The sequence below is a fragment of the Ranitomeya imitator genome, chromosome 3 (genome assembly GCF_032444005.1).
Source record: "Ranitomeya imitator isolate aRanImi1 chromosome 3, aRanImi1.pri, whole genome shotgun sequence".
Lineage (NCBI taxonomy): Eukaryota > Metazoa > Chordata > Amphibia > Anura > Dendrobatidae > Ranitomeya > Ranitomeya imitator.
In genome coordinates, this window is record NC_091284.1 from 788,498,709 (window position 1) to 788,525,884 (window position 27,176).

The following is a 27,176-nucleotide window of genomic DNA, read 5'->3' on the forward strand; positions in this document are numbered from 1 at the left end:
CGAAAAGACACAGGATTAAGAACCTCAGAAATCCTATACGGACCAATGAAACGAGGCTTAAACTTAGGAGAGGAAACCTTCATAGGAATATGACGAGATGACAACCAAACCAAATCCCCAACACGAAGTCGGGGACCCACACAGCGTCTGCGATTAGCGAAACGTTGAGCCTTCTCCTGGGACAAGGTCAAATTGTCCACTACATGAGTCCAAATCTGCTGTAACCTGTCCACCACCGTATCCACACCAGGAAGACTCAACCTGCCCTGAAGAGAAACGAGGATGGAACCCAGAGTTGCAGAAAAACGGCGAAACCAAGGTAGCCGAGCTGGCCCGATTATTAAGGGCGAACTCAGCCAAAGGCAAGAAGGACACCCAATCATCCTGATCAGCAGAAACAAAGCATCTCAGATATGTTTCCAAGGTCTGATTGGTTCGTTCGGTCTGGCCATTAGTCTGAGGATGGAAAGCCGAGGAAAAAGACAAATCAATGCCCATCCTAGCACAAAAAGCTCGCCAAAACCTCGAAACAAACTGGGAACCTCTGTCAGAAACGATGTTCTCTGGAATGCCATGTAAACGAACCACATGCTGGAAGAACAATGGCACCAAATCAGAGGAGGAAGGTAATTTAGACAAGGGTACCAAATGGATCATCTTAGAGAAGCGATCACAAACCACCCAAATGACCGACATTTTTTGAGAGACGGGGAGATCCGAAATGAAATCCATAGAGATATGTGTCCAAGGCCTCTTCGGGACCGGCAAGGGCAAAAGCAACCCACTGGCACGAGAACAGCAGGGCTTAGCCCGAGCACAAATCCCACAGGACTGCACAAAAGAACGCACATCCCGCGACAGAGACGGCCACCAAAAGGATCTAGCCACTAAATCTCTGGTACCAAAGATTCCAGGATGACCAGCCAACACCGAACAATGAACCTCAGAGATAACTTTATTCGTCCACCTAACAGGGACAAACAGTTTCTCCGCTGGGCAACGATCAGGTTTATTAGCCTGAAATTTTTGCAGCACCCGCCGCAAATCAGGGGAGATGGCAGGCAGAATTACTCCCTCTTTGAGAATACCCGCCGGCTCAGACAAACCCGGAGAGTCGGGCACAAAACTCCTAGACAGGGCATCCGCCTTCACATTTTTAGAGCCCGGAAGGTACGAAACCACAAAGTCAAAACGGGAGAAAAACAGCGACCAACGAGCCTGTCTAGCATTCAACCGTTTGGCAGACTCGAGATAAGTCAAGTTCTTGTGATCAGTCAAGACCACCACGCGATGCTTAGCTCCTTCAAGCCAATGACGCCACTCCTCGAATGCCCACTTCATGGCCAGCAACTCTCGATTGCCAACATCATAATTTCGCTCAGCAGGCGAAAACTTCCTGGAAAAGAAGGCGCATGGTTTCATCACCGAGCAATCAGAACGTCTCTGCGACAAAACAGCCCCCGCTCCAATTTCAGAAGCATCGACCTCGACCTGGAACGGAAGCGAAACATCTGGTTGACACAACACAGGGGCAGACGAAAAACGACGCTTTAACTCTTGAAACGCTTTCACAGCAGCAGAAGACCAATTGACCACATCAGCATCCTTCTTGGTCAAATCGGTCAATGGTTTAGCAATACTAGAAAAATTACAGATGAAGCGACGATAAAAATTAGCAAAGCCCAGGAACTTTTGCAGACTCTTCAGAGATGTCGGCTGAGTCCAATCATAGATGGCCTGGACCTTAACAGGGTCCATCTCGATAGTAGAAGAGGAAAAAATGAACCCCAAAAATGAAACCTTCTGAACACCAAAGAGACACTTTGATCCCTTCACAAACAAAGAATTAGCACGCAGTACCTGGAACACCATTCTGACCTGCTTCACATGAGACTCCCAATCATCCGAGAAGACCAAAATATCATCCAAGTATACAATCAGGAATTTATCCAGGTACTCTCGGAAGATGTCATGCATAAAGGACTGAAACACCGATGGAGCATTGGCAAGTCCGAAAGGCATAACTAGGTACTCAAAATGGCCCTCGGGCGTATTAAATGCAGTTTTCCATTCATCGCTCCGCTTAATACGCACAAGATTATACGCACCACGAAGATCTATCTTGGTGCACCAACTAGCCCCCTTGATCCGAGCAAACAAATCAGATAGCAGCGGCAAGGGGTACTGAAATTTGACCGTGATTTTATTTAGAAGGCGGTAATCTATACAAGGTCTCAGCGAACCATCCTTCTTGGCCACAAAAAAGAACCCCGCTCCCAATGGCGACGATGACGGGCGAATATGACCTTTCTCCAAGGACTCCTTCACGTAACTCCGCATAGCGGCGTGCTCAGGTACAGATAAATTAAACAGTCGACCTTTAGGAAACTTACTACAAGGAATCAAATCGATAGCACAATCACAATCCCTATGCGGAGGTAGGGCATTGGACTTGGGCTCATCAAATACATCCCGGTAATCAGACAAGAACTCTGGGACCTCAGAAGGGGTGGATGACGAAATAGACAGAAATGCAACATCACCATGTACCCCCTGACAACCCCAGCTGGACACAGACATTAATTTCCAATCTAATACTGGGTTATGGACTTGTAGCCATGGCAACCCCAACACGACCACATCATGCAGATTATGCAACACCAGAAAGCGAATATCCTCCTGATGTGCAGGAGCCATGCACATGGTCAGCTGGGTCCAGTACTGAGGCTTATTCTTGGCCAAAGGTGTAGCATCAATTCCTCTCAATGGAATAGGACACTGCAAGGGCTCTAAGAAAAACCCACAACGCCTAGCATACTCCAAGTCCATCAAATTCAGGGCAGTGCCTGAATCCGCAAATGCCATGACAGAAAAAGATGACAAAGAGCAGATCAAAGTAACGGACAAAAGAAATTTAGACTGTACCGTACCAATGGTGGCAGACCTAGCGAACCGCTTAGGCTGGGTTCACATTGCGCTAGGTGTGTCCGTCTAACGGACTCGTTTTTAAGTAGTAAAAACGCAATGTAACGCACATACTAACGCGCCCATAGACTTGCATTGTCTGACGCATCGTGACGCATCCCTAAATTGGTATGCGTTTGTCACATAACGTTTTTTTTCTGACGGACCTTCAACGCGGCTTGCAGCGTTTTCGGGTCCGGCCAAGCTAACGCACTACTAACGGAAGCGTTCATTCTGCCATAGAAGGCTATGGCAAACGCAGTCAGACGCAAATCATGAAAAATTTCCAAATAGAACCACACGTTTTAATAGCTTTTGAAGGTGGTCACATGTGGTCATGTGACAGGAAATGTGACTTCGGCCATTAAAATATCCCACTCACACAAAGTCTCCTGCACGTGACAGAGTGTTTTGCCGTAGAATGAATGTTAACATTATTTAATGTTAAAATATTTTTTTTTACATTTTACATACACAATAGGTTGTGGCACAAGGAGGACAAAAAAAGAAAAAAGGTCCCTAGCCGTCTGTCGTCGCCACAACTGCCAGTGGTAAATATAAAATAGAAATATTCTATCCAATATTTACCAACAAAAAAAAAAGAACAACTTTATTGACAGTGACAAACGCAGACAAACGGATACTTCGTAAACGGACATCAAAATGAAAAAACGCGATCACATGCGTTAACGCTAGCGTTACCGTGACGACGAATTTCACATATTTTTGCTCCGTTTCTGTACATGCGTTTAACGCATCCGTTTGACGCCATGTACTTGACGCAATGTGAACCTAGCCTAAGTGTGCTTAGGACAATCGGAGATAGCATGAGTGGAATCACCACAGTAGAAACACAGCCCATTCTGACGTCTGTGTTCTTGCCGTTCAACTCTGGTCAAAGTCCTATCGCACTGCATAGGCTCAGGTTTATGCTCGGATAATACCACCAAATGGTGCACAGATTTACGCTCACGCAAGCGTCGACCGATCTGAATGGCCAAAGACATAGACTCATTCAGACCAGCAGGCATGGGAAATCCCACCATGACATTCTTAAGGGCTTCAGAGAGACCTTTTCTGAAAATAGCTGCCAGCGCACCTTCATTCCATTGAGTGAGCACGGACCACTTTCTAAACTTCTGACAATAAATCTCTATCTCATCATGACCCTGACACAGAGCCAGCAAATTTTTCTCTGCCTGATCCACCGAATTAGGTTCATCGTATAGCAATCCGAGCGCCAGGAAAAACGCATCAATATTACATAATGCAGGATCTCCTGGCGCAAGGGAAAATGCCCAGTCTTGAGGGTCGCCACGGAATAAAGAAATAATGATCCTAACTTGTTGAACTGCGTCACCAGAGGAGCGAGGTTTCAAAGCCAGAAACAGTTTACAATTATTTTTGAAACTCAGAAATTTAGCTCTATCTCCAGAAAACAAATCAGGAATAGGAATTCTTGGTTCTAACATAGAATTCTGAACCACAAAGTCTTGAATATTTTGTACTCTTGCAGTGAGATGATCCACACATGAAGACAGACCTTTAATGTCTATCACTACACCTGTGTCCTGAACCACCCAAATGTCTAGGGGAAAAAAAAGGCAAAACACAGTGCAAAGAAAAAAAAATGGTCTCAGAACTTCTTTTTTCCCTCTATTGAGAAGCATTAGTACTTTGGGCCTCCAGTACTGTTATGATTAGGTAATTCAGAACCACAATGGACCTTGAAGTTCAGAGCACACAAAGTGACCTGACAATAACCAAAAGACATAGGACGAGCTCTGAGACGTGGGAACTCTGCTGACCGCAATCCCTAATCCTATCCAACTACACTAGAGGCAGCCGTGGATTGCGCCTAACGCTCCCTATGCAACTCGGCACAGCCAGAGAAACTAGCTAAGCCTAAGATAGAAAAATAAGCCTACCTTGCCTCAGAGAAATACCCCAAAGGAAAAGGCAGCCCCCCACATATAATGACTGTGAGTAGAGATGAAAATACAAACGCAGAGATGAAATAGATTTAGCAAAGTGAGGCCCAACTTACTGAACAGACCGAAGATAGGAAAGATAACTTTGCGGTCAACACAAAACCCTACAAACAACCACGCAGAGGGGGCAAAAAGACCCTCCGCACCGACTAACGGTACGGAGGTGCTCCCTCTGCGTCCCAGAGCTTCCAGCAAGCCAGAAAAACCAATAAAGCAAGCTGGACTGAAAAAATAGCAAACAAAAATAACACAAGCAAAACTTAGCTTATGCAGAGCAGACAGGCCACAGGAACGATCCAGGAGGAAGCAAGACCAATACTAGAACATTGACTGGAGGCCAGGAGCAAAGCACTAGGTGGAGTTAAATAGAGCAGCACCTAACGACTTCACCACATCACCTGAGGAAGGAAACTCAGAAGTCGCAGTACCACTCACCTCCACCAACGGAAGCTCATAGACAGAATCAGCCGAAGTACCACTTGTGACCACAGGAGGGAGCTCTGCCACAGAATTCACAACAGCCGGCTCCCCATGACTGGCCCAGTCTCTGTGTTTGTCTCCAGTGATGACATGATGTCAACAGCGATGCAGCCAATCAGTGAGCTGCTGAGCTCTGTGATTAGCTGCAGGTAGGTCGACATGATGTCAGTGCTGCAGACAAACAACAAAGACCGAGGCAGTGGCAGAGACTCAGCCCTGGACCTGGGAAGCGTAAGTGATACTCGTTTTTTATGACTATTGAAGATTATACCCACATTTTTTCTGAAAAGAAAGTTCTAAATAATCATTTTAGACAGGTGAGATCACTTGTGGGATCCTCAAGACCTTTTTCGCAGTTTTGTTGTATCCTTAGGATAGGTCAGCAATGTCAGATTGGTTCAATTCAGACTCCCAGCACCCCATGGATCAACTAATTGAAGCGACCACAGAACAAGGACACTGGACAGCTCTATACATTATGTGTGGCCTAGAATAGTACTGAAGTTCTGCCCCAAGGAAATCCCTTTAAAAGGGTATTTAAATTTTTGGCAAATCCACAGGATAGGCTATAAATGCCTGAGAGAAACTGGACCTAATGGTGGAAGAGTCAACTGCCTCTACAACTGGGGTTCTCAGGACCAAATCTACCGTGAATGGAGGTTCCTATGATTGTGCATATACTGAGCTCCTAATGGTGGGATCAGCATGTATCTGTGTATGGCATATCCTGAGCATACACCGTAAACATCTAAAATGGAATAGAAATGTTTCCACGGTCGAGCAGCTGCATGCAGTTGTACATCACCAAGCACAATGCCGAGCATCGGATGGAGTGGTGTAAAGCCAGCACCACTGGACTCTGGAGGAAACGTGTTCTGTGCAGTGATGGATCACCCTTTCTCTATCTGGTGTCTGATGGACGAGCCTGGTGTGGCACATGCCAGGAAAATATTACCTTCCTGACTGCATTGTGCCCGCTCTAAAGTTTGGTGGTCGAGGGCTTAAGAAGTATGAGATTATTTTTCAGGGGTTGGCCCCTTAGTTCCAGTGAATGGAAATCCTAATACTTCCTACAAAGTTGTCCAAAATGGTTTGTGCTGGACAGTTTAGGAAAGGTCCTCTTCTGTTCCTCATGACTGTGCCCACTGCACAAGGTCCATACAGACATAAATGAGGGAGCTGGGTGGAAGAACATGACCGGCCGCACATGGAGACCGGACCTCAGCTCCATCCAAAAACTACCGTAAATCATACATTGTGAGTCTGGCCCTCTCGCCAACATCAGGATCTCACCTCACAAATGGAGCAGGAAATCCCACAGACACCTCCAAAATCTTGTCGAAAGCCATAGTAAGGTCTACAGATGTGGAATGTGAGGTCAAAAAAGCTCCTGGAGGTGTAATATGGAGGGGGGACCTCCACCACATCACGTAGACATCATGGCTATGCTAATGGTGTGTTAGATCTTGGATATACGAGACGGATGGAACATGAAACCTTCTTCTAAACGTCCTGGACTTCACATTTAAATATGGATGACTGGAATAAATGCGTCTTGCCTGTAATGAGGCAGGGACCGGGGCAATACTACGCTGCATTAATAAGGTTTCCACAGATGTGTGTGTTCTCTCTGGCTCCCGCACTCTCATTTTTTATATGGATCTGCAGAATGTTGGTCTCAGAAACGTTAAATCTGAAGCAAAATACAAGACAGGCGAGCTCTGTGTAAAAGCTTTCCCACATACCACTGCCAATGTAAATTAGTATGACCGTGACCTGCCGGCAACCTAACTTTTCCAGCCGTCCGACATGACTGATGTTATGATATGGAAAAATACAAACAAAAGGGAAAAAATGAGGAATTTTTTTTTTATTTACTTAAATAATTGTGTGGGTGACCTTGGCGGAGCGCGCGAGGATACCCGTCTGAGGAGTCTATTATAGGAAGCTGACAGAAGGAGAACATGCCGTGGTACCGATCCGTGGCACTATGTCAAGGGCTGGATGATTTCTCCTGAATCCAAAAAAATGACTATTTATGGCTAAATATAACATATACGCCTTACCATGGGAGCCGACGTGAAGATATATGGGGGTGAAGACATATACATTCAGCGGTGGAATGAGCCCTACATTAACGCTTTAATGATTGGCTTTTTTTTTTTTTGATTCGCCATAATTTTTTTTAATTAATTAAGATGGCAGGTATTATTTTACGCAGAAAAAATTGTAATATATTTATTTTTTAACCACTTTCTGAAGTCCCTATAAATTGCTGCGTAATTTATAGAATTTATATATTTGTCCTTCGAATATAAAAAAGATCATTTTTAGTTTAGTTTCTTTAATATATATATTTTTTACAGTTCACATCTAACATCAAATAAACAAGATGAATTAATTCTCTGAGTTATTATGATCGTGCAAATGTACATTTTTTTCTTGTCATACAGGTCCTTCTCAAAAAATTAGCATATAGTGTTAAATTTCATTATTTACCATAATGTAATGATTACAATTAAACTTTCATATATTATAGATTCATTATCCACCAACTGAAATTTGTCAGGTCTTTTATTGTTTTAATACTGATGATTTTGGCATACAACTCCTGATAACCCAAAAAACCTGTCTCAATAAATTAGCATATCAAGAAAAGGTTCTCTAAACGACCTATTACCCTAATCTCCTGAATCAACTAATTAACTCTAAACACATGCAAAAGATACCTGAGGCTTATATAAACTCCCTGCCGGGTTCATTACTCAAAACCCCCATCACGGGTAAGACTAGCGACCTGACAGATGTCAAGAAGGCCATCATTGACACCCTCAAGCAAGAGGGTAAGACCCAGAAAGAAATTTCTCAACAAATAGGCTGTTCCCAGAGTGCTGTATCAAGGCACCTCAATGGTAAGTCTGTTGGAAGGAAACAATGTGGCAGAAAACGCTGTACAACGAGAAGAGGAGACCGGACCCTGAGGAAGATTGTGGAGAAGGACCGATTCCAGACCTTGGGGAACCTGAGGAAGCAGTGGACTGAGTCTGGTGTGGAAACATCCAGAGCCACCGTGCACAGGCGTGTGCAGGAAATGGGCTACAGGTGCCGCATTCCCCAGGTAAAGCCACTTTTGAACCATAAACAGCGGCAGAGGCGCCTGACCTGGGCTACAGAGAAGCAGCACTGGACTGTTGCTAAGTGGTCCCAAGTACTTTTTTCTGATGAAAGCAAATTTTGCATGTCATTCGGAAATCAAGGTGCCAGAGTCTGGAGGAAGACTGGGGAGAAGGAAATGCCAAAATGCCTGAAGTCCAGTGTCAAGTACCCACAGTCAGTGATGGTGTGGGGTGCCATGTCAGCTGCTGGTGTTGGTCCACTGTGTTTCATCAAGGGCAGGGTCAATGCAGCTAGCTATCAGGAGATTTTGGAGCACTTCATGCTTCCATCGGCTGAAATGCTTTATGGAGATGAAGATTTCATTTTTCAGCACGACCTGGCACCTGCTCACAGTGCCAAAACCACTGGTAAATGGTTTACTGACCATGGTATTACTGTGCTCAATTGGCCTGCCAACTCTCCTGACCTGAACCCCATAGAGAATCTGTGGGATATTGTGAAGAGAAAGTTGAGAGACGCAAGACCCAACACTCTGGATGAGCTTGAGGCCGCTATTGAAGCATCCTGGGCCTCCATAACATCTCAGCAGTGTCACAGGCTGATTGCCTCCATGCCACGCCGCATTGAAGCAGTCATTTCTGCCAAAGGATTCCCGACCAAGTATTGAGTGCATAACTGAACATTATTATTTGATGGTTTTTTTGTTTGTTATTAAAAAACACTTTTATTTGATTGGATGGGTGAAATATGCTAATTTATTGAGACAGGTTTTTTGGGTTATCAGGAGTTGTATGCCAAAATCATCAGTATTAAAACAATAAAAGACCTGACAAATTTCAGTTGGTGGATAATGAATCTATAATATATGAAAGTTTAATTGTAATCATTACATTATGGTAAATAATGAAATTTAACACTATATGCTAATTTTTTGAGAAGGACCTGTATTTATGTAATGAAATGTATTTTATAAAAATAAAATCTTTAGTATTTCTTGTTGAGGGGACCATATATTTTTTTTTTGTCAGATGTTTTATATGTTTTTTTAACATAATTTGCCCACCAAAAGAACATAGAAGATATTTTGGGGATGATTTTTTTCAATAATTGCCCGTTCTTTCCCACTATAACTGGGGCATTAATAAGAGCCCCAGTTACAGGGGAATTAGGTAGTCCTATATCAGATGGCAGTAGAGATCCTGGTGTAAAAATAGCAAACATACAAATGAGCAGAGCAAGTTGTGTTTAGACATTTAGACACTCAATCAGCCAGGAATACAGGGAGAATTCAGCTCTGGAGCCGCCAAAATTGAAAAATACTGCTCTGCGATATAATAAATTCTGTAAATCAATTAAGTAATGCCATATACTTTACAAGACTATTTTTGCACTTTAATTCTATATACATAGTAATAAATAATTCACCTTAATGGCAGGTCAAAAAGCAAATAGGTCACCCCCTCTTCAAGAATCCCATAGAAGCCACATTGGTTGTCCCTATATAATTAGCCTGCCACATAGTACATCCAGTCCTATACATGAGCAGCATGTTATAGAATAGGAGGAGCAGAACAGATTGGTATTTCGTTTTTTGAGAACAAGATTCTGTATCAGTTGTATTCTATTCATGCAGATTTCGGTCCTTTTTATTATGAGGAGTCCAGTGGGAGGTCCTACTTAGTCCTAATTCTCTATACTACCCACTCAATATATCAATCTGTTCAGCTCCTTCTGCTTTAGCCCTTAGATTAGACACCAACTTCCAAGTCATAGGTTATTTTTAAAGAGATTGTCTGGTACTTTTATACTGATATCCTTAAGATAAGATATCAATATAAGATTGGTGGGGGTGTGACATCCGGTACCCCCGCCAATCAGTTGTTCCCGGTGGCAGCTGGATGTGGTCTGTTGCTGAAGCAGAATGTCATAGATCCGTCAACTGTATATTGGCCGAGGCTGGGTACTACACATACGTCCCTTATCGAATGATGTTCTACCCAACAACTGAGCACCTCCAACACTATGAACAGCTGATCGGCGGGGATGCCAGGTATCACATCCCCATCCATCTAATATTGATGACCTTTCCTAAAGGCGCAGTGAATTGGCCTTATAAATTGGAGCGAGATTGGAAAGAAATGCACATACTGGCTGGTGGCCCTCCAGAACAAAGCGTGATAGCTGCAGGGAAATATGTGAAGCTGTCACACGAGCGAGAGAGTCATTGGCCAGTCCATGCATTGCGTCCTGATCTTGCTTTATACGGCTTTTTAACTGCTCCCTAAGGATAGGTCATCAAAATGTAAGTACTAAACACCACCTTTAAGGAAAAATATGGTTCTGAACACATAATTTATAAAAAAAAAAGGTCACTTTACCTGTTGTTGATGTACTGGTGGATACTGAAGTCCTAGCATTGACTGATTTGCTATTTTCTGAATAATCTTCTGCTGAAAATTTGACGACCGTGGCAGTGACTGGTTGGAGACTGTATTAACCGATTGTGTTGCATCATGTTGAGATGTTGAAGAACTCTGAGGTTGTTGTGGTTGGAACTGTAAACCAGGTTTGGGTTGTGTACCCAAGACTGAAGACACTTGTTGATTTGGTTGGTCAGAGCCATAATGAAATAGAGGCTTAGACATGCCCAGATGATGATCTGCAGGTAAATGACTGGAAGTCATGGTGTTCTTATTGGTCTCCTGAGGCTTCATCATCTCAGCTGAGGTGTTCGGGGAACTACTTTTGTATAGGTAGTTACCCATTGCTCTTTGTTGGCTTCCACTTCCAGGAGAGGTACTCACAGAAGCACCATGAGGACTTAACTGTTGTTGTCGAAAAGGACTTGGAACCTTCTCCAGTCCATACTGCCTTGATGGCTGCGTCGTTGGAGGAACATTTGACCAAGTAGAAGATGTATTAGGCTGATGTTGCTGAATTAAGTTATGTTGTCTATTGGCAGCCATTTGTTTGAGTTGTTGAGCATGAGAAAGTTCTTGCCAATTACTCATCCGGTTCACACAAGAAGACACCTGGGATTGGCCCTGGTTTTGGGCCACTGTAGTGCTTGGCGAAGAAGCCAATGGTGAACTAGACATGGAAAACGTTGGCCCTGTTGAAGAAGGTCTCATCTGTGGTGAACCAACCCTCGTAGGGTTTAAACATGGAGAATACTCACTTTTAATGACTACCTTGTCCATAGGTAAAGATGACGATGTGTTTCTTTGGTTTTGTTGTCCTATGTCTATGTTGAAAGGTTCATCTTGCTTAATTGTTATATTGATCATATTTTGCAATTCAAGATCGCTCATTGGTGGCACCGAAATATAAGTAAACTCATTAAACAGCTCTTGGAGTTCTGGGTCCATTAGCTGATCACCACTGTCATCTCCATATCTAAAGACGTTTTCATGAGAAAGTCGGGAATCAAGATGTTTGCTGCATGATAGGTTCTCTCCAGGTTCCTTTTTGATGTCTTTTAGAGTTGTATTAAACATGTCATTGTTTGCTATATTGCCGTTCTTCCTATGCATCGTCTGCTCCATTGTCATTGCCCCATTGATTGACTGGTTCCCTGCATCAACTGCATGGTACATGTTTTGCCCCATTGAAACACATTCGTTGCTTTTAATTTTCTTGAAATTGAGGAAGGTATTATCTGATACACCGTTCGACCTCTTACTGTTTGCTGGGGATACGTTCACCACTAGTCTTCTCTTCAAAGATCCTTGGAGCTAAAAGAAAAAAAAGAAGACAAAAGAAACATTTAGGAAATGTATACAATTTTTTTTTTTTACGAGTCAATTGCATAAATCCAGATGGTCATTCGACATTTGATTTTTGACCTTGACATCCCCATTCTTACAAGCAAGTCTGGATCATGGTTAGAGACGACCAAGGGGGAAATTTTATTTTTTTAAATGTTGAGGGTTTTTTTTTGTTCTGAATGGAAGACACAGCAATGAAGGAAACTAAGACTTTAATTGAAAAGATTTCATTGCGCTTTACCCTATCGATAAACTTTAGGGTTCTACTATCTGTTCAAACGCTTTGCTCAATTATTGCAAAAATAAACTTTAGACCTTTCCACTTCCACTTTCTAAAATGTTCTCCAGGCAGGAAAACAGCAGCCGTCTTTTAATATGATCAATGCAAGCGCTGGCAGCTTAAAGTTCTATGAAAGTTAACGAATGTAATACGATATCAGCTCTGGGAGATGGAAAATGCTCATGAATGCCGTCATAATGAAGAGGGAATTGGAGAAATTAAATACGGTTAAGGCAGTATATTTGTATGGGTTCTCATTTTCTACACAGCAGAGTAAATATACTGGAAATTTACAATAATAATATGTGTGAAAACATATTTAACAAGGGACAATGGACACCGGGCAGATGCTGTTCAGTATAAAACTTCAACTAAAGATACTGCCTAAAAAGAATTAAAAAGGTAAAAAAAAAAATTAAGTATGATACAGGAAAAAACACACCACAAAATGTATTGTTATGAGGTCATGTGTATGATCTCATAATGAAAGATGGCCTAAAGGTTCCCATTAAATAACTGCTGACTGACAAATGCACACTTGGTTGGGCCGAGCATACATGTGCTTTCAATAGGGAAGGTAGAGTAAGTCACTTACGCCACTAGATGCATTGGGCGATCAAAGTCAACATGTCCAATTCTTCTTCTGCTCACCATCATCTGTCAGGGGGACAAGTTTGAAGGCCCCGGTACACTTTAAATGGTCAGCCGATGCCAATAAATTCAGTAAGCATGTATGACATTTCTTTAATATGCAAGCGGGCATTTAGGTTGGATTGTGCCATGGATATTCTTTTCTATTGATCCGCCATCTATATGGTTTACTATAAAAGATACAATCATAGGGCTTACAAATAACCACGTCATAAACTACCAAACTATAGCCAACATAGATTGCCCAAATAACTGCTCCATACAGTTCCCAACTAACAGTGCCATGAGGTGGGCTAAAATAGCACCATACGGTGTGTCGTAAAAAGGCACCTATACTATTGCCAGCTTCCCTTTACACTGTGGGCACGTGAGTATTTTGAGCGTATCATAAGTTTTATGTAGATTTTCGAACTCCGTGCTTTATAATCATGTGATGTGTATTTGTCTAACAAGGGAGGATGAGGCCTACATATATTAACCACCATTATGAAGGTGTGCAGAATTATTAGGCAGTTTGTTCTCCTCAGGCAAAATGGGCCGAAAAAGATATTTAACTGATCTGAAAAGTCAAAAATTGTCATTGTTCTTACAAAGGGATGCAGCTCCTGAAATTACTAAGGTATTTAGACGATCACAAAACCATCAAAAGTTTTGTTACAAATGGTCATCAGGGTCGTAAAAACTTGTTGAGAAAAAAAAGAGACGCCCATTAATTGTCAAATATGTGAGAGGAATGAAAGGTGAATCGACCAGGAACCCAATATCCTCCAGTGATGCCATATTCCAGAACTGCAACCTACCTGGAGGCCGGAAGTACAAGGTGTTCAGTGCTCAGAGACATGGCCGAGGTGAGGATGATGAAAGCCAACCAGCACTGGGCAAGACACAGAAGTACAAGGTGCTCAGAGACATGACCGAGGTAAGGAGGGCTGAAACTAACCACCACCGACTAAGACAAAGCAGTACAAGGTGTTCTGTGCTCAGAAACACGGCCGAGGTAAGGGAGGCTGAAACCCGACCACCAGTGAGCAAGATACAGAAGTACAAGGTGCTCAGTACTCAGACATGGCTGAGGAGAGGAGGCTGAGCCTGACCATCACTGCGCAAGATACAGAAGTACAAGGTGCTCAGTACTCAGACATGGCTGAGGAGAGGAGGCTGAGCCTGACCATCACTGCGCAAGACACAGCAGTACAAAGTGTTCAGTGCCTAGAGACATGGCCAAGGTGAAAAAGGCTTAAATCCGACCACTGCTGAGCAAGACATAGAAGTGGAAATGTCAAGGCTGGGCCAAGAAATATCTGATGACAGATTTTTCAAAGATTTTATGGACTGATGAGATGAAAGTGACTCTTGTAGGACCAGATGGATGGGCCGTGCCTGGATCACTGATAGGCACAAACTTCCACTCAGAACTCAGCAAGATGGAGGCTGGGCACTGCTATGGGCTGATATTACTAAAGATGGGAGTGTTGAACCTTTTTGGGTTGAAGATGGAGTCAAAATCTACTCTCAAATGACAGTTTTCAGAAGACACTTTCTTCCAGCGGTAGTAAAGGAAAATGTCAGCAATTTTCAAGAAAACCATGATCCTTATGCAGAACAATGCTCCATCTCAGCATCAATGTCACCACTGCTTGGCTGCCAGGAAAGGCCTTAAAGATGAGAGAATAATGACCCAGCCCCGTCCTCACCTGGCATAAACCCTCCTGAGAACTTGTGGCCCTTCTTATATGGGAGATTTATGGTGAAGGAAAAACAGTGGCCTCTCTGATTAGTGTCTGAGGCCGTGGTTGGAGCTGCCCAAAAAGCTGATAGTCAACAGAAGAATAAACTTAATGGATGGAGCTTATGGCTGGCATTAAATATAAAGGTGTCCATATTACTATATTGGTCACTGAGATTTTTTTTTTTTTAATTCAGAAACCTATTTTTGTACATTTTGAGTAGTTTGGTTCTTATTCTCACTATGACAGATGAAAATAAACAACTGAGATGGATTAATTTACATTTTTCATTTACGGTAGTTATACAATAATTTTGCACACTAATAGTTGCCCAAGAATTCTGCGCACATTCTCCTAGGAAAGACAAAACCTGATTTTTACTCCTGTTGTCTAAGGAGTCTCCAAGTAGTCTCTGCCATATAAAACAACACTAGTATAAAAAAGGGTATATACCTCCGAATACATCTCATACTTTGATATCTTTTCAAGTGGAAATGCGAATTTCGTTTCTGAGTACAACCGATTAAAATGTTCTTGCCAACAGAAATTCAATCACATTTTGCAGGGTAATAGAATGGTGAAGACGCCTTTACACACGGCACATGTTATCACTACGAGTATCTGGTACAGTCGAAAATTCCTGGCATATTGGTGGGATCATTGATAAACGATCCATATGTTGGCACCGCCTATCCTAATTAATTATACAATTTGCCACCTTTCCCAGATCAATCACAGGAGAATGCGTTTAGCTGCATGTCAGTCCGGTTCTTGGCTTAGCATGGCTCGCAGCCAGTTGTATATTTTACTGGACATCTGGTGGGGTGGAGCGACTAAAAGCACATTTCAATCTTGGCACTGGGAGGAATCATTAAATCAGGTTCATGATTAACAGCTTCTGGGATATTTTTTTTATTTCGCATGATGTTGCAATAGTCAACATGGGTCCAAAAGAAAAAAAAAGACCTTAATGTAGATTTGGGTGGATTTTTTCATTAATTCGGGAGCATGGATTTCTTGATTGGTTTATGATCAGTTAGTGACTGACAGGTGTGGATCTTCCCGCACTATATAAAATTCATTTAGTTCTCTCCATCCAGTTTTCTTGGCATAATCCGATAGTAGATTGCCAGGTCTTTCTGCCGCACAGTAATGTGGCTACCATGAAGGAGAAACCCGATGGCTTGATACAGTCACGATAACGGTGGAGAAGACCCTGGTGGACCTATCTAGGTTTGCACAAGATGGATCTTCCTATAGAGAGTTCATCCATCAAGTCACCATGGGTCGAAATCGAGCTGAAGGCCATTAAATAATAATAGTGATTGACAGGACAACGTTACAGACTGTATTTTTCAGCTTCTGAAACTATTGAGGAGGGGACCTCTCTCTGGCATCCATGGACATGTAGAAAAGGAAGGTCTCAGTGATGCTTCATCCAATGTTGGTTCTCCAACTCTCCATTCCTCTACACAAATTAAAAGGAATCTGTCAGTAAGCATAGCCATTTTATATGGGATAACTTCGCGATCTCTGGGGTCCGGCTGATGGGACCTTCAACAATCCAAAGACCTGGGGATCTGTGTGAATGGAGAGGTGGTCATTCTTAGTAGGACTGCCGGAGCTAGCCGAGCACTATGTTCAGCTTGTCTTTGGCACTTCCATAAGAAGGAAGGGGGCGGGGGGGGGGGGGGTGCGATGGACCCCCAAGGCCAAAATCTGCAATGAATTTGCATGTTCTACCATGTTTCCATGGGTTTCTTCTCACCCTCCGAGGACATACTAATAGGGAATTTAGATAGTGAGTCCCTGTGGAGACAGTGATGATAATATCTGGAAAAGTAGGGGTTCCCAACAATCGGGAAGTTTACATAACTTCCAAACTTGAGAATGCCCCTTTAAGAGTCACAATGATAGTTATCTGTCACTAAGATAGACTTCTCAAAGGCATCTATATGATGATTTCAGAAACATAAGGTAATTAATTTATTGGTATTCACTAAATAAAAGGTATTGATACAAGAGAAAAAAATTGAGTGAAATATATGTACAGTACAGACCAAAAGTTTGGACACACCTTCTCATTTAAAGATTTTTCTGTATTTTCATGACTATGAAAATTGTACGTTCACACTGAAGGTATCAAAACTATGAATTAACACATGTGGAATTATATACTTAACAAAAAAGTGTGAAACAACTGAAATTATGTCTTATATTCTAGTTTCTTCAAAGTAGCCACCTTTTGCTTTGATGACTGCTTTGCACACTCTTGGCATTCTTTTGATGAACTTCAAGAGGTAGTCACCGGGAATGGTTTCCACTTCACAGGTGTGCCCGGTCAGGTTTAATAAGTGGGATTTCTTGCCTTATAAATGAGGGTGGGACCATCAGTTGTGTTGTGCAGAAGTCTGGTGGATACACAGCTGATAGTCCTACTGAATAGACTGTTAGAATTTGTATTATGGCAAGAAAAAAGCAGCTAAACAAGTGGCCATCATTACTTTAAGAAATTAAGGTCAATCAATCCGAAAAATTGGGAAAACTTTGAAAGTGTCCCCAAGTGCAGTGGCAAAAACCATCAAGCGCTACAAAGAAACTGGCTCACATGAGGACCGCCCCAGGAAAGGAAGACCAAGAGTCACCTCTGCTTCTGAGGATAAATTTATCCGAGTCACCAGCCTCAGAAATCGCAGGTTAACAGCAACTCAGATTAGAGACCAGGTCAATGCCACACAGTTCTAGCAGCAGACAAATCTCTACAACAACTGTTAAGAGGAGACTTTGTGCAGCAGGCCTTCATGGTAAAATAGCTGCTAGGAAACCACTGCTAAGGACAGGCAACAAGCAGAAGAGACTTGTTTGGGCTAAAGAACACAAGGAATGGACATTAGACCAGTGGAAATCTGTGCTTTGGTCCAATGAGTCCAAATTTGAGATCTTTGGTTCCAACCACCCTGTCTTTGTGCGACGCAGAAAAGGTGAACGAATGGACTTTACATGTCTGATTCCCACCGTGAAGCATGGAGGAGGAGGTGAGATGGTGTGGGGGTGCTTTGCTGGTGACACTGTTGGGGATTTATTCAAAATTGAAGGCATACTGAACCAGCATGGCTACCACAGCATCTTGCAGCGGCATAGTATTCCATCCGGTTTGCGTTTTGTTGGACCATAATTTATTTTTCAACAGGACAATGACACCAAACACGCCTCCAGGCTGTGTAAGGGCTATTTGACCAAGAAAGAGTGATGGGGTGCTACGCCAGATGACCTGACCTCCACAGTCACCAGACCTGAACCCAATCGAGATGGTTTGGGGTGAGCTGGACCGCAGAGTGAAGGCAAAAGGCCAACAAGTGCTAACCATCTCTGGGAACTCCTTCAAGATTATTGGAAGACCATTCCCAGTGACTACCTCTTGAAGCTAATCAAGACAATGCCAAGACTGTGGAAAGCTGTCATCAAAGCAAAAGGTGGCTACTTTGAAGAACCTAGAATATAAGACATAATTTCAATTGTTTCACACTTTTTTGTTAAGTATATAATTCCACATGTGTTAATTCATAGTTTTGATGCCTTCAGTGTGAATGTACAATTTTCATAGTCATGAAAATACAGAAAAATCTTTAAATGAGAAGGTGTGTCCAAACTTTTGCTCTGTACTGTACATCAGAGGCTTTTTATAAGTCGATAGTTGGTGCGCCATATAATCCACAAATAATAATGCAATACAGTGCCCAGTTATTACTGGAATGCAGTATAAGACTTTATCCATAATGGCACTTCCATATAGATGCCGAAATAAGTAATCCATATCACAGACATAGCGCCATATTCCATGGTGGCCGTCCCTGGTACTGCAGCTCCGCCCCATGAAAGTGAATGAGCCTTCACTGCAATACCAAGTACAGCCATTGCAAAATGTGTGGCGCTGTGCTTGTAAACAGTGAAGGTGACCTCGATATAAATATCAAATTGGACAACTAGTCAAAATCATGTTGGGAGCTTAGATTTGGGATATAACATAACCATAAGTGTATACGGGTCAGTATGTGTGACGGTGGCATGCTTTCCAGCCCGCTAACATCCACATTCTCACAATACAAAGTGGTCCCATGTGTTTAAGTAATTTGGGATTTTGTGTTGTACCATAGCGCTGTCCAAGACAAAATAAGTGCACGTGTCAGCATTTTTATTCTTTCCCGAATAAAGACTTGTTGGCAAACACAGAGGAGCCGGTCATCGTTCCAGCACGGGAAACATACACCCCACTGGGCTTGTGGATGTGATGGTGTGCGCAGGGAAACAATGCTCTCTTTTAGGTCACTCTTACTCTTCGCATTGTTTTAATAGCCCTAATAATTGTTTTTGAAGGTTACGTCTATTTATTATCGTCGTCTCATCACTTTGGAATTTTTGCCTGTTTCCTTCACCCTCTATCAATTTTACTTAGGAGAGAATAATATGTGACTGTTCAGAGATGGAGCAGACGGCTCTAGAAAAGTCCCCAAAAGTGTGGATTACTCAATAGCTGTGAATGGGCAAACAAGAAAGTGTTTGATGCACGTACATTAAAAAACTTTTTGTCAAAAAGATTCCCCCAAATGATAAGACGACTCTAGGACCCCCTACAATTTACTGATATCTCCATACAGCTGGGTTAAAAATTGCCCTTAGGAATCAATGAACTGTTTCTTTAATATTACACTGTGGACCCAGCTCTGTCCTATATTTACCTCATTATCATAAGATCACGTAGGTCACTACCTTCCTTAAAAGGACTTTTCACTGGATTTTTAAAAATTAAAACTTAGAACCTCTCCCCAATTCCACTGCTCCATTGATTCTGAAGCAGTTTTTCTTTTTCTTCTGAGCCCCTCGGTTCCAAAGTTATGTCCCCTGTAAAAATGGTGTAATTTGTACCATAAACTCACTGGGTGTATGACACAGAGCGTCCCAGTGGGCGTTTGCTTTTTCTACTGGCCAATCAAAACATGGCCACGCCCACAGGGAAGGTCTGTGGTACACGCCTAATTTGTGGAAAGGAAAATTTGCACCATTGTTACTTGGGGTATAACTTTGGAATGGAGAGGCATAGAAGAAAAAGAAAAACTGTTCCAGAATCAGTGGAGTAATGGCAATTGGGGGAGGTATTCAGTTTAAATTAAAAAAATCCATTGAAGTGTTCTCTTTAAGTTTATCACACTCTTCCTCAGCTGAAGAAGTACTTATGAACTGATACAGAAAGGTTTTAACTCAAAACACATGATGCCACTGACTCGGACATTTGTCCTGTCCTCATTAACATATTTATATGTGTGGGCAGGTCACTTTCTCCTAGAAGATCATCACACTCTTGTTCTGCTGCTGTCACCAGTACCCTGATCTGATGGTAAATTCACCCACATGACAACACTGAAAACTGACATATGCAGCCCTGTCCTCGCTAAATCATACAAATTAAGAAATAGTTTCTTCCCACAAAAAAAAGCCCATCACACTCCTGTCCTGTTGTGGACATCGTCCCCATGATCTGATTGGTTATACAGCGTTCTAATCCCATCTATTTAATGACACTGGTGCACACAAAGCTCCGCCCTTTATTAAAGGGGTTTATTAAATGTCTCACGTCCTGATCCCCAATTCCGACTTTCCGTGGTTGGAAATAAATGCAGCACCATGGGATAGCTGCAGCTCCATTCTGTGTCTATAGGACTTACCGAGGTAACTTACTACAAACCCAGTGTCACTGTATGTATAAGCAGCTGCCATCCACGAGTATGGTGCTTTATTTAATTCCGACCACAGAAAGAAATGGGAGATCGGAACCCCTATTTTCATGATCGGTGGCAGCCCCAGCAATTAGATATTTTTCAGCTATCTTTTGTCAGAAAACTCCTTTAACCACATGACTGATCAGGTCACTGCCTAGTGCAAGGTCAACATACTCCTCTTCTGCTGCTAATTTCTGTCCATTTTCACATTAAAGCACAGATGAAATAGTGATAATGACTAAAATCCTTCTTGTAAACAAAATCATTATTAATACTTTTCAAAATAGTCATCTCTACTACAAGAACACAGACAAGGTCACAGTAACTTCCAGTATGAGAAGACACCATGTGTGGAGGCACATTTATCCTATTAGCTGCATATTGTCTCGTGGGAGAAAAACCACTTTTTAATACCGCTAAATATTTAATTTAATGGAGCAACATAAAAACCCCTGGAGTATATCAGCTTACTAGAAATCATGCGCAATAGCTAGCCTGAGTTAGTACAGTTTACCTAAAAGTGGATGTTCCCCTTTGACCCCTTGACGGACTATAACTAACATGTAGATCATAGATCGCCTCTAGGTAAACCACAGTCACTGCGCCTGTCGGCCCAGTGGAGAATGACAGTGGGGGTCCCGCTCTATGCATTAGGATTAGAAAAACACAGTAGATCCCAGCTGCTTAACCCCTTAGATGCTGTGACATTAAGAGGAAGCCATCTCTGTGTACCAATTAGTCCAGATCGACCATCGGCTTCTGCTCAATGGACCATGCATTAGGAAGAATTATGTAAGCGATCAAGAGATCACTTGTTCAAGTCCCCTAGGAGGATAAAAGAAAGGTAAGGTTGTGTTAATAAAGTTTAACGGGGTCTTTCAGTTTCAGAAAACCCTTGTTAACCAAACTGTAGTTTATTTAAACAAAAAAAACAACACCAAACTTTTGAAAGAAAGAAAATAAAGAAAGGAAAAGGAAAAGAAAAGTAAAAAAAAAAAAAACAAAAAGGAAAGGAAAAGAAAAGGAAAAATACAAAGAAAAGGGAACATAAAAAGAAAAGGAAAGAAAGAAAGAAAGAAAGAAAGAAAGAAAGAAAGAAAGAGAAAAAAAGAAAGAAAGAAAGAGAAAAGGAAGGAAAGGAAAAGAAAAGGAAAAATACAACGAAAAGGGAACATAAAAAGAAAAGGAAAGAAATTGAAAGGAGAGGAAAATAGAAAAATAAAAAAAGAAAAGGAAAGACAGAAAGAAATAAAGAGAAAGAAAACAGAAAAGAAAAGGAAGGAAAGGAAATGAAAAGGAAAAAGAAAAATAAAAGAAAGAAAGAAAGAAAGAAAGAAAGAAAGAAAGAAAGAAAGAAAGAAAGAAAGAAAGAAAGAAAGAAAAAGAAAGAAATCAACAGAAAAATTTAAAAAATAATAAAAAAGACTATGGCTCTTGGAATGCCCCATTGTTGTGTGAAATAGGTAATGTTCCTAAAGGGTTAAACCCTCATGTCGTTTTTAAATTCTAAAATTCTCTACCATTAACTTTTTAATAAATCTTTCCACTGACCAGAGCGTTGTTTTCCCCTGACACAAAGCTTCAAATCCACCAATCAGACCTCAATTGGGGCAAATTTGTCCCATTGTATTCTTTGGGGGAGGGTTCCTGGGTGGGAAGATCCTTGTTTCATACCCTATGTCCTGCAAATGGGGATCCAAACTTTGGAGGCAGGTCTAACTAGCAGAGGTGTGCTTGGAGATGAACCATACAAGTTTGTATGCAGCTTTGATTGTGAGTGGAGTATAACATGATACATAATTTAAGCAAAATATTTCACATCTTGAATGGTGAATTCCCTGTTTTAAATAGATGTCAAAAAAAGTTTATACATTTATTTTATTTATTTTTTTAGCCACGTTAAACACATTCAAAACGTTTTTCTTGCCTGGTGGTCTATCCTGTTCCCAGTTCTGAAGGGTGAAGTTCAGGTAGGTCTCACTCACCACAGATGGCCTTTGCACCAGTTTTGCTTTGTCTTTCTACAAGTTTTATTGACTGTCTTCAGCCGAGGAGGAGGAGGAGGAGGAGGAGGGCTGTGCATGAGGCATATACGAGGCCTCTGCCTGCCAGATCTGTTTTATTCACATCAATGAATGATTGAGGAAGTGGGATTTGGAGCAGTCATTGAAGAGGTTTCACTGTGTAATAAAATAATAGCAGAGAGATCAGTTCCCTCCGCCAGATACGCACTGGTGTTAATCAGTATGCAAGGAAAATTTTTATAGGCATGATTCAACGTTCACGGAGACAGAGAGAAGGGGTAAAATAATAGGCTTTCTATGGGGGTCATTTGCAATTTAGGACTGAGGAATAAAAAAGCTTTTCATCTTGTTTATTTTCGGGTGATCCAATTTCTGTCTTTTATTGTTGAAAAAGTTGGAAAGAAAAATGTAGTTCCTGCATCAAGTAAAATTGAAAAGACAAAAGGGGAGTGCTTTCTGATGTTGGACCCACCCCTGAATATTCTGTTAACACCTTCTAACCCACTTACGATTATACGCCCAGGACAATACTCACAACATTGGCCATAGAGACCTCCAGGGTCATGGTGACCAACCACCTGCTCAATGCAGGATTCACTAAACCATCTCAGACAGATGTCTATCCAGCCTTTGAAGACTTCCATTGAAAGAGAACTCACCACCTCTTGTGGCAGCCTGTTCCACTCATTGATCTCCCTTCACTGTCAAAAAGTTTTTTTTTCTAATATCTAATCTGTATCTTTTCCCTTTCAGTTTCATTCCATTGATTCTTGTGTTTCCATGTGCAAATGAGAATAAGGATGATCCTTCTACAATGTGACAGCCCTTCAGATATTTGTAGACAGCTATTAAGTCTCCTCTCAGCCTTCTTTTTTGGCAAGCTAAACATTCCCAGATCCTTTAACCGTTCCTCGTAGGACATAGTTAGCAGTTCGCTCACCATCCTGGTAGCTCTTCTCTGAACTTGCTACAGTTTTTCGATGTCTTTTTTTTTTTTTTTTAAAGTGTCGCCCAGAATTGGACTCAGTATTCCAGAAGAGGTCTGACCAAGGCGGAGTAGAGGGGAATAATTACTTCACGTGATCTAGAATGTATGACTCTCTTAATTTAAATTTCGCAGTAGTACCCATAGGACAACCTCATAGGTGTCCTCATGATTCCAGACTCATAGCAGTGCCTATAGAACCTAGCAATGCCCATAATAAAAGTTTCAGAATTATCACCGATGGATCATACTCATAGTAGAAGTCTCACACTAATGCCTATATCAAAAGCTTCATAGTAGTAGCTGCCAGAGTCCGCCTCCTATTAATGGTCATAATAAAAGCTTCATAGATGTCCCTCGGGTCTAGATTCATAATTGCGGCCTTAGTACAAGCCACATGTTAAATGACTATTATAGAAGCTTCGTAATGATTCATATAACTCCAGTGTCCAAGTAATCCCCATTCATATGAGGCAATCTCCTGAAATTTGAATTGGACAGATTCGCTCATATTCAAACAACAGATTCCATTCAGTGCTAAATCAAAACTATCCCAATTGCTGTGATGAAAGGGTGAAAAAATTACTAAAAAAACCCAACTTTTAACTCGCCCCTTCTCTTATGTTCCCTCTGTCCATCTAGTTTCTTGGTCCTCCTCTACAGACTTCCATTCTTGCACATAAGGTCAATCTGAGACCTATGATTGGCCACCCATGGCCGCCTGGGGGGCCTCAAGCTGTCAAATGGGGGTCTAGATGTTTTCCTCCACTCGACTTGGCCGTTTGAGACCAATCACAGGTCTCAGAATGACTGCCTGCTGAAACTTAGGAAGAATGGAAGGGGGATACCAGAAGAACGGAAGACTAGAAGGCCAATAAGGAGGACAAGGGAGCACGTGGCATAAAAACGGATCTGACAAGATGAGTATAATTCATATTTTAATTAATCAATCAAAATTTTCCTGGGTTAGAGCGAATCAAATCCAAAATGTTTAGAATTGGGAATTCCGCCTTTTTTTTGGAAAATTTGAAGCAAAATTGATTTATTTCGAGTTCTAGACGCACAGTAATGTGTATAAAAGAAGCTTCATAGTAGTACCCGTTGGATCAACCTCACGGCGTTCATGCTCATAGCAGTGCCCATAGTGGCAGCCTAGTAGTAATGCCAATAAAAAAGCCTTAAGACCAGTCTCCTACTAATGCCCATATGTAAAAGTTTCAAAGTTGTCCCCATCGTTCCAGACCACATAGTAGAGCTCACACTCACAGTACAATACACATTGTAATTTTTATATTAAAAGCTTCCATAGGAGCTCTGAAGTTCACATCGTGTACCTACTCGTCTGGGGACCACTGTGTCGCTCAATGCAGGATAAAAAGAATATTTACCAAAATTATTTCTGGTAACCAAAGTCCATAACCAAAGTGATTACTAATGGTAGACTTCCCTAACTCCCGTAAGAGTTGGCAATTATGAGGTGCTGCCAAATCTTCCCAAAAAACCCTGATATTTTGGAAGATTTCTTCCATAGTAACATAGTAACATAGTTCAGCCTATATTCCATCATAATAAATCCTCAGATCTACGTCCTTCTACAGAACCTAATAACTTAGGAGGTATGGAGAAGATGAAAAATTGATGTAGATGGGGCATGGAAGTGGTTTGCGGCAGAAGTGACTTGAGAAAAAGTATCATGTCTCGTCTATGGGCCAAATTTTTTTGATCATACAGTCAACTTATGGTAGAGTTTGCCTGAAAGTTGGCAAATGGAAGTATGTGTTGTAAAGTGTTGGTTGTAATTTGTTAGTAGTTGCATTTATTTATGCTTTTAGCGCAGAAAAGTATTACAGGTGCTACAGTAACTTACGGTACTGACAACTTGGTGATCACCATTTTTTTTTATTGCCTTCCACGTGGTTGTCAGTTATAGTTGCTGCCTCGCTTGCTGGGGTCATGGGTTAGAATTCAACAAGGGAATTTTTTTTAGGAAGGAAGTTAAATGCCTTCACCGTATCAGTCTGGATTTGGGGTTGTGTGAAGATGGGGGTCAGTATGCACGAAAAGTCTGATCTGTATATATATAAATATATATATATATATATATATATATATATATATATATATACACACAATGCCTACAAGTAGTATTCAACCCCCTGCAGATTTAGCAGGTTTAATAAGATGCAAATAAGTTAGAGCCTTCAAACTTCAAACATGATCAGGATTTATTAACAGATGCATAAATCTTACAAACCAAAAAGTTTTGTTGCTCACTTCAATTTTTATAAATTTTAAACATAAAAGTGTGGGTCAATTATTATTCAACCCCTAGGTTTAATATTTTGTGGAATAACCTTTGTTTGCAATTACAGCTAACAATCGTCTTTTATAAGACCTGATCAGGCCGGCACAGGTCTCTGGAGTTATCTTGGCCCACTCCTCCATGCAGATCTTCTCAAAGTTATCTAGGTTCTTTGGGTGTCTCATGTGGACTTTAATCTTGAGCTCCTTCCACAAGTTTTCAATTGGGTTAAGGTCAGGAGACTGACTAGGCCACTGCAACACCTTGATTTTTTGCCTCTTGAACCAGGCCTTGGTTTTCTTGGCTGTGTGCTTTGGGTCATTGTCTTGTTGGAAGATGAAATGACGACCCATCTTAAGATCCTTGATGGAGGAGCGGAGGTTCTTGGCCAAAATCTCCAGGTAGGCCGTGCTATCCATCTTCCCATGGATGCGGACCAGATGGCCAGGCCCCTTGGCTGAGAAACAGCCCCACAGCATGATGCTGCCACCACCATGCTTGACTGTAGGGATGGTATTCTTGGGGTCGTATGCAGTGCCATCCAGTCTCCAAACGTCACGTGTGTGGTTGGCACCAAAGATCTCGATCTTGGTCTCATCAGACCAGAGAACCTTGAACCAGTCAGTCTCAGAGTCCTCCAAGTGATCATGAGCAAACTGTAGATGAGCCTTGGCATGACGCTTTGAAAGTAAAGGTACCTTACGAGCTTGTCTGGAATGGAGACCATTGCGGTGGAGTACGTTACTTATGGTATTGACTGAAACCAATGTCCCCACTGCCATGAGATCTTCCTGGAGCTCCTTCCTTGTTGTCCTTGGGTTAGCCTTGACTCTTCGGACAAGCCTGGCCTCGGCACGGGAGGAAACAGTAGTTCCATAAGCCTTCCACTTCCGGATGATGCTCCCAACAGTGGAGACAGGTAGGCCCAACTCCTTGGAAAGGGTTTTGTACCCCTTGCCAGCCTTGTGACCCTCCACGATCTTGTCTCTGATGGCCTTGGAATGCTCCTTTGTCTTTCCCATGTTGACCATGTATGAGTGCTGTTCACAAGTTTGGGGAGGGTCTTAAATAGTCAGAAAAGGCTGGAAAAAGAGATAATTAATCCAAACATGTG

The 27,176-nt window shown here is 41.9% G+C and overlaps 1 protein-coding gene across 1 annotated transcript in view; it reads right to left on the bottom strand.

Annotated features, from left to right (window-relative positions):
* MAML2 (mastermind like transcriptional coactivator 2) overlaps positions 1 to 27,176 on the bottom strand; it is a 235,022-nt gene that overhangs the window by 108,461 nt on the left and 99,385 nt on the right. Inside the window, exon 3 of the mRNA XM_069759182.1 lies at positions 10,931 to 12,286. Within this exon, the coding sequence (XP_069615283.1) occupies positions 10,931 to 12,286 (1,356 nt within the window). The remainder of the gene's footprint in view (positions 1 to 10,930; positions 12,287 to 27,176) is intronic.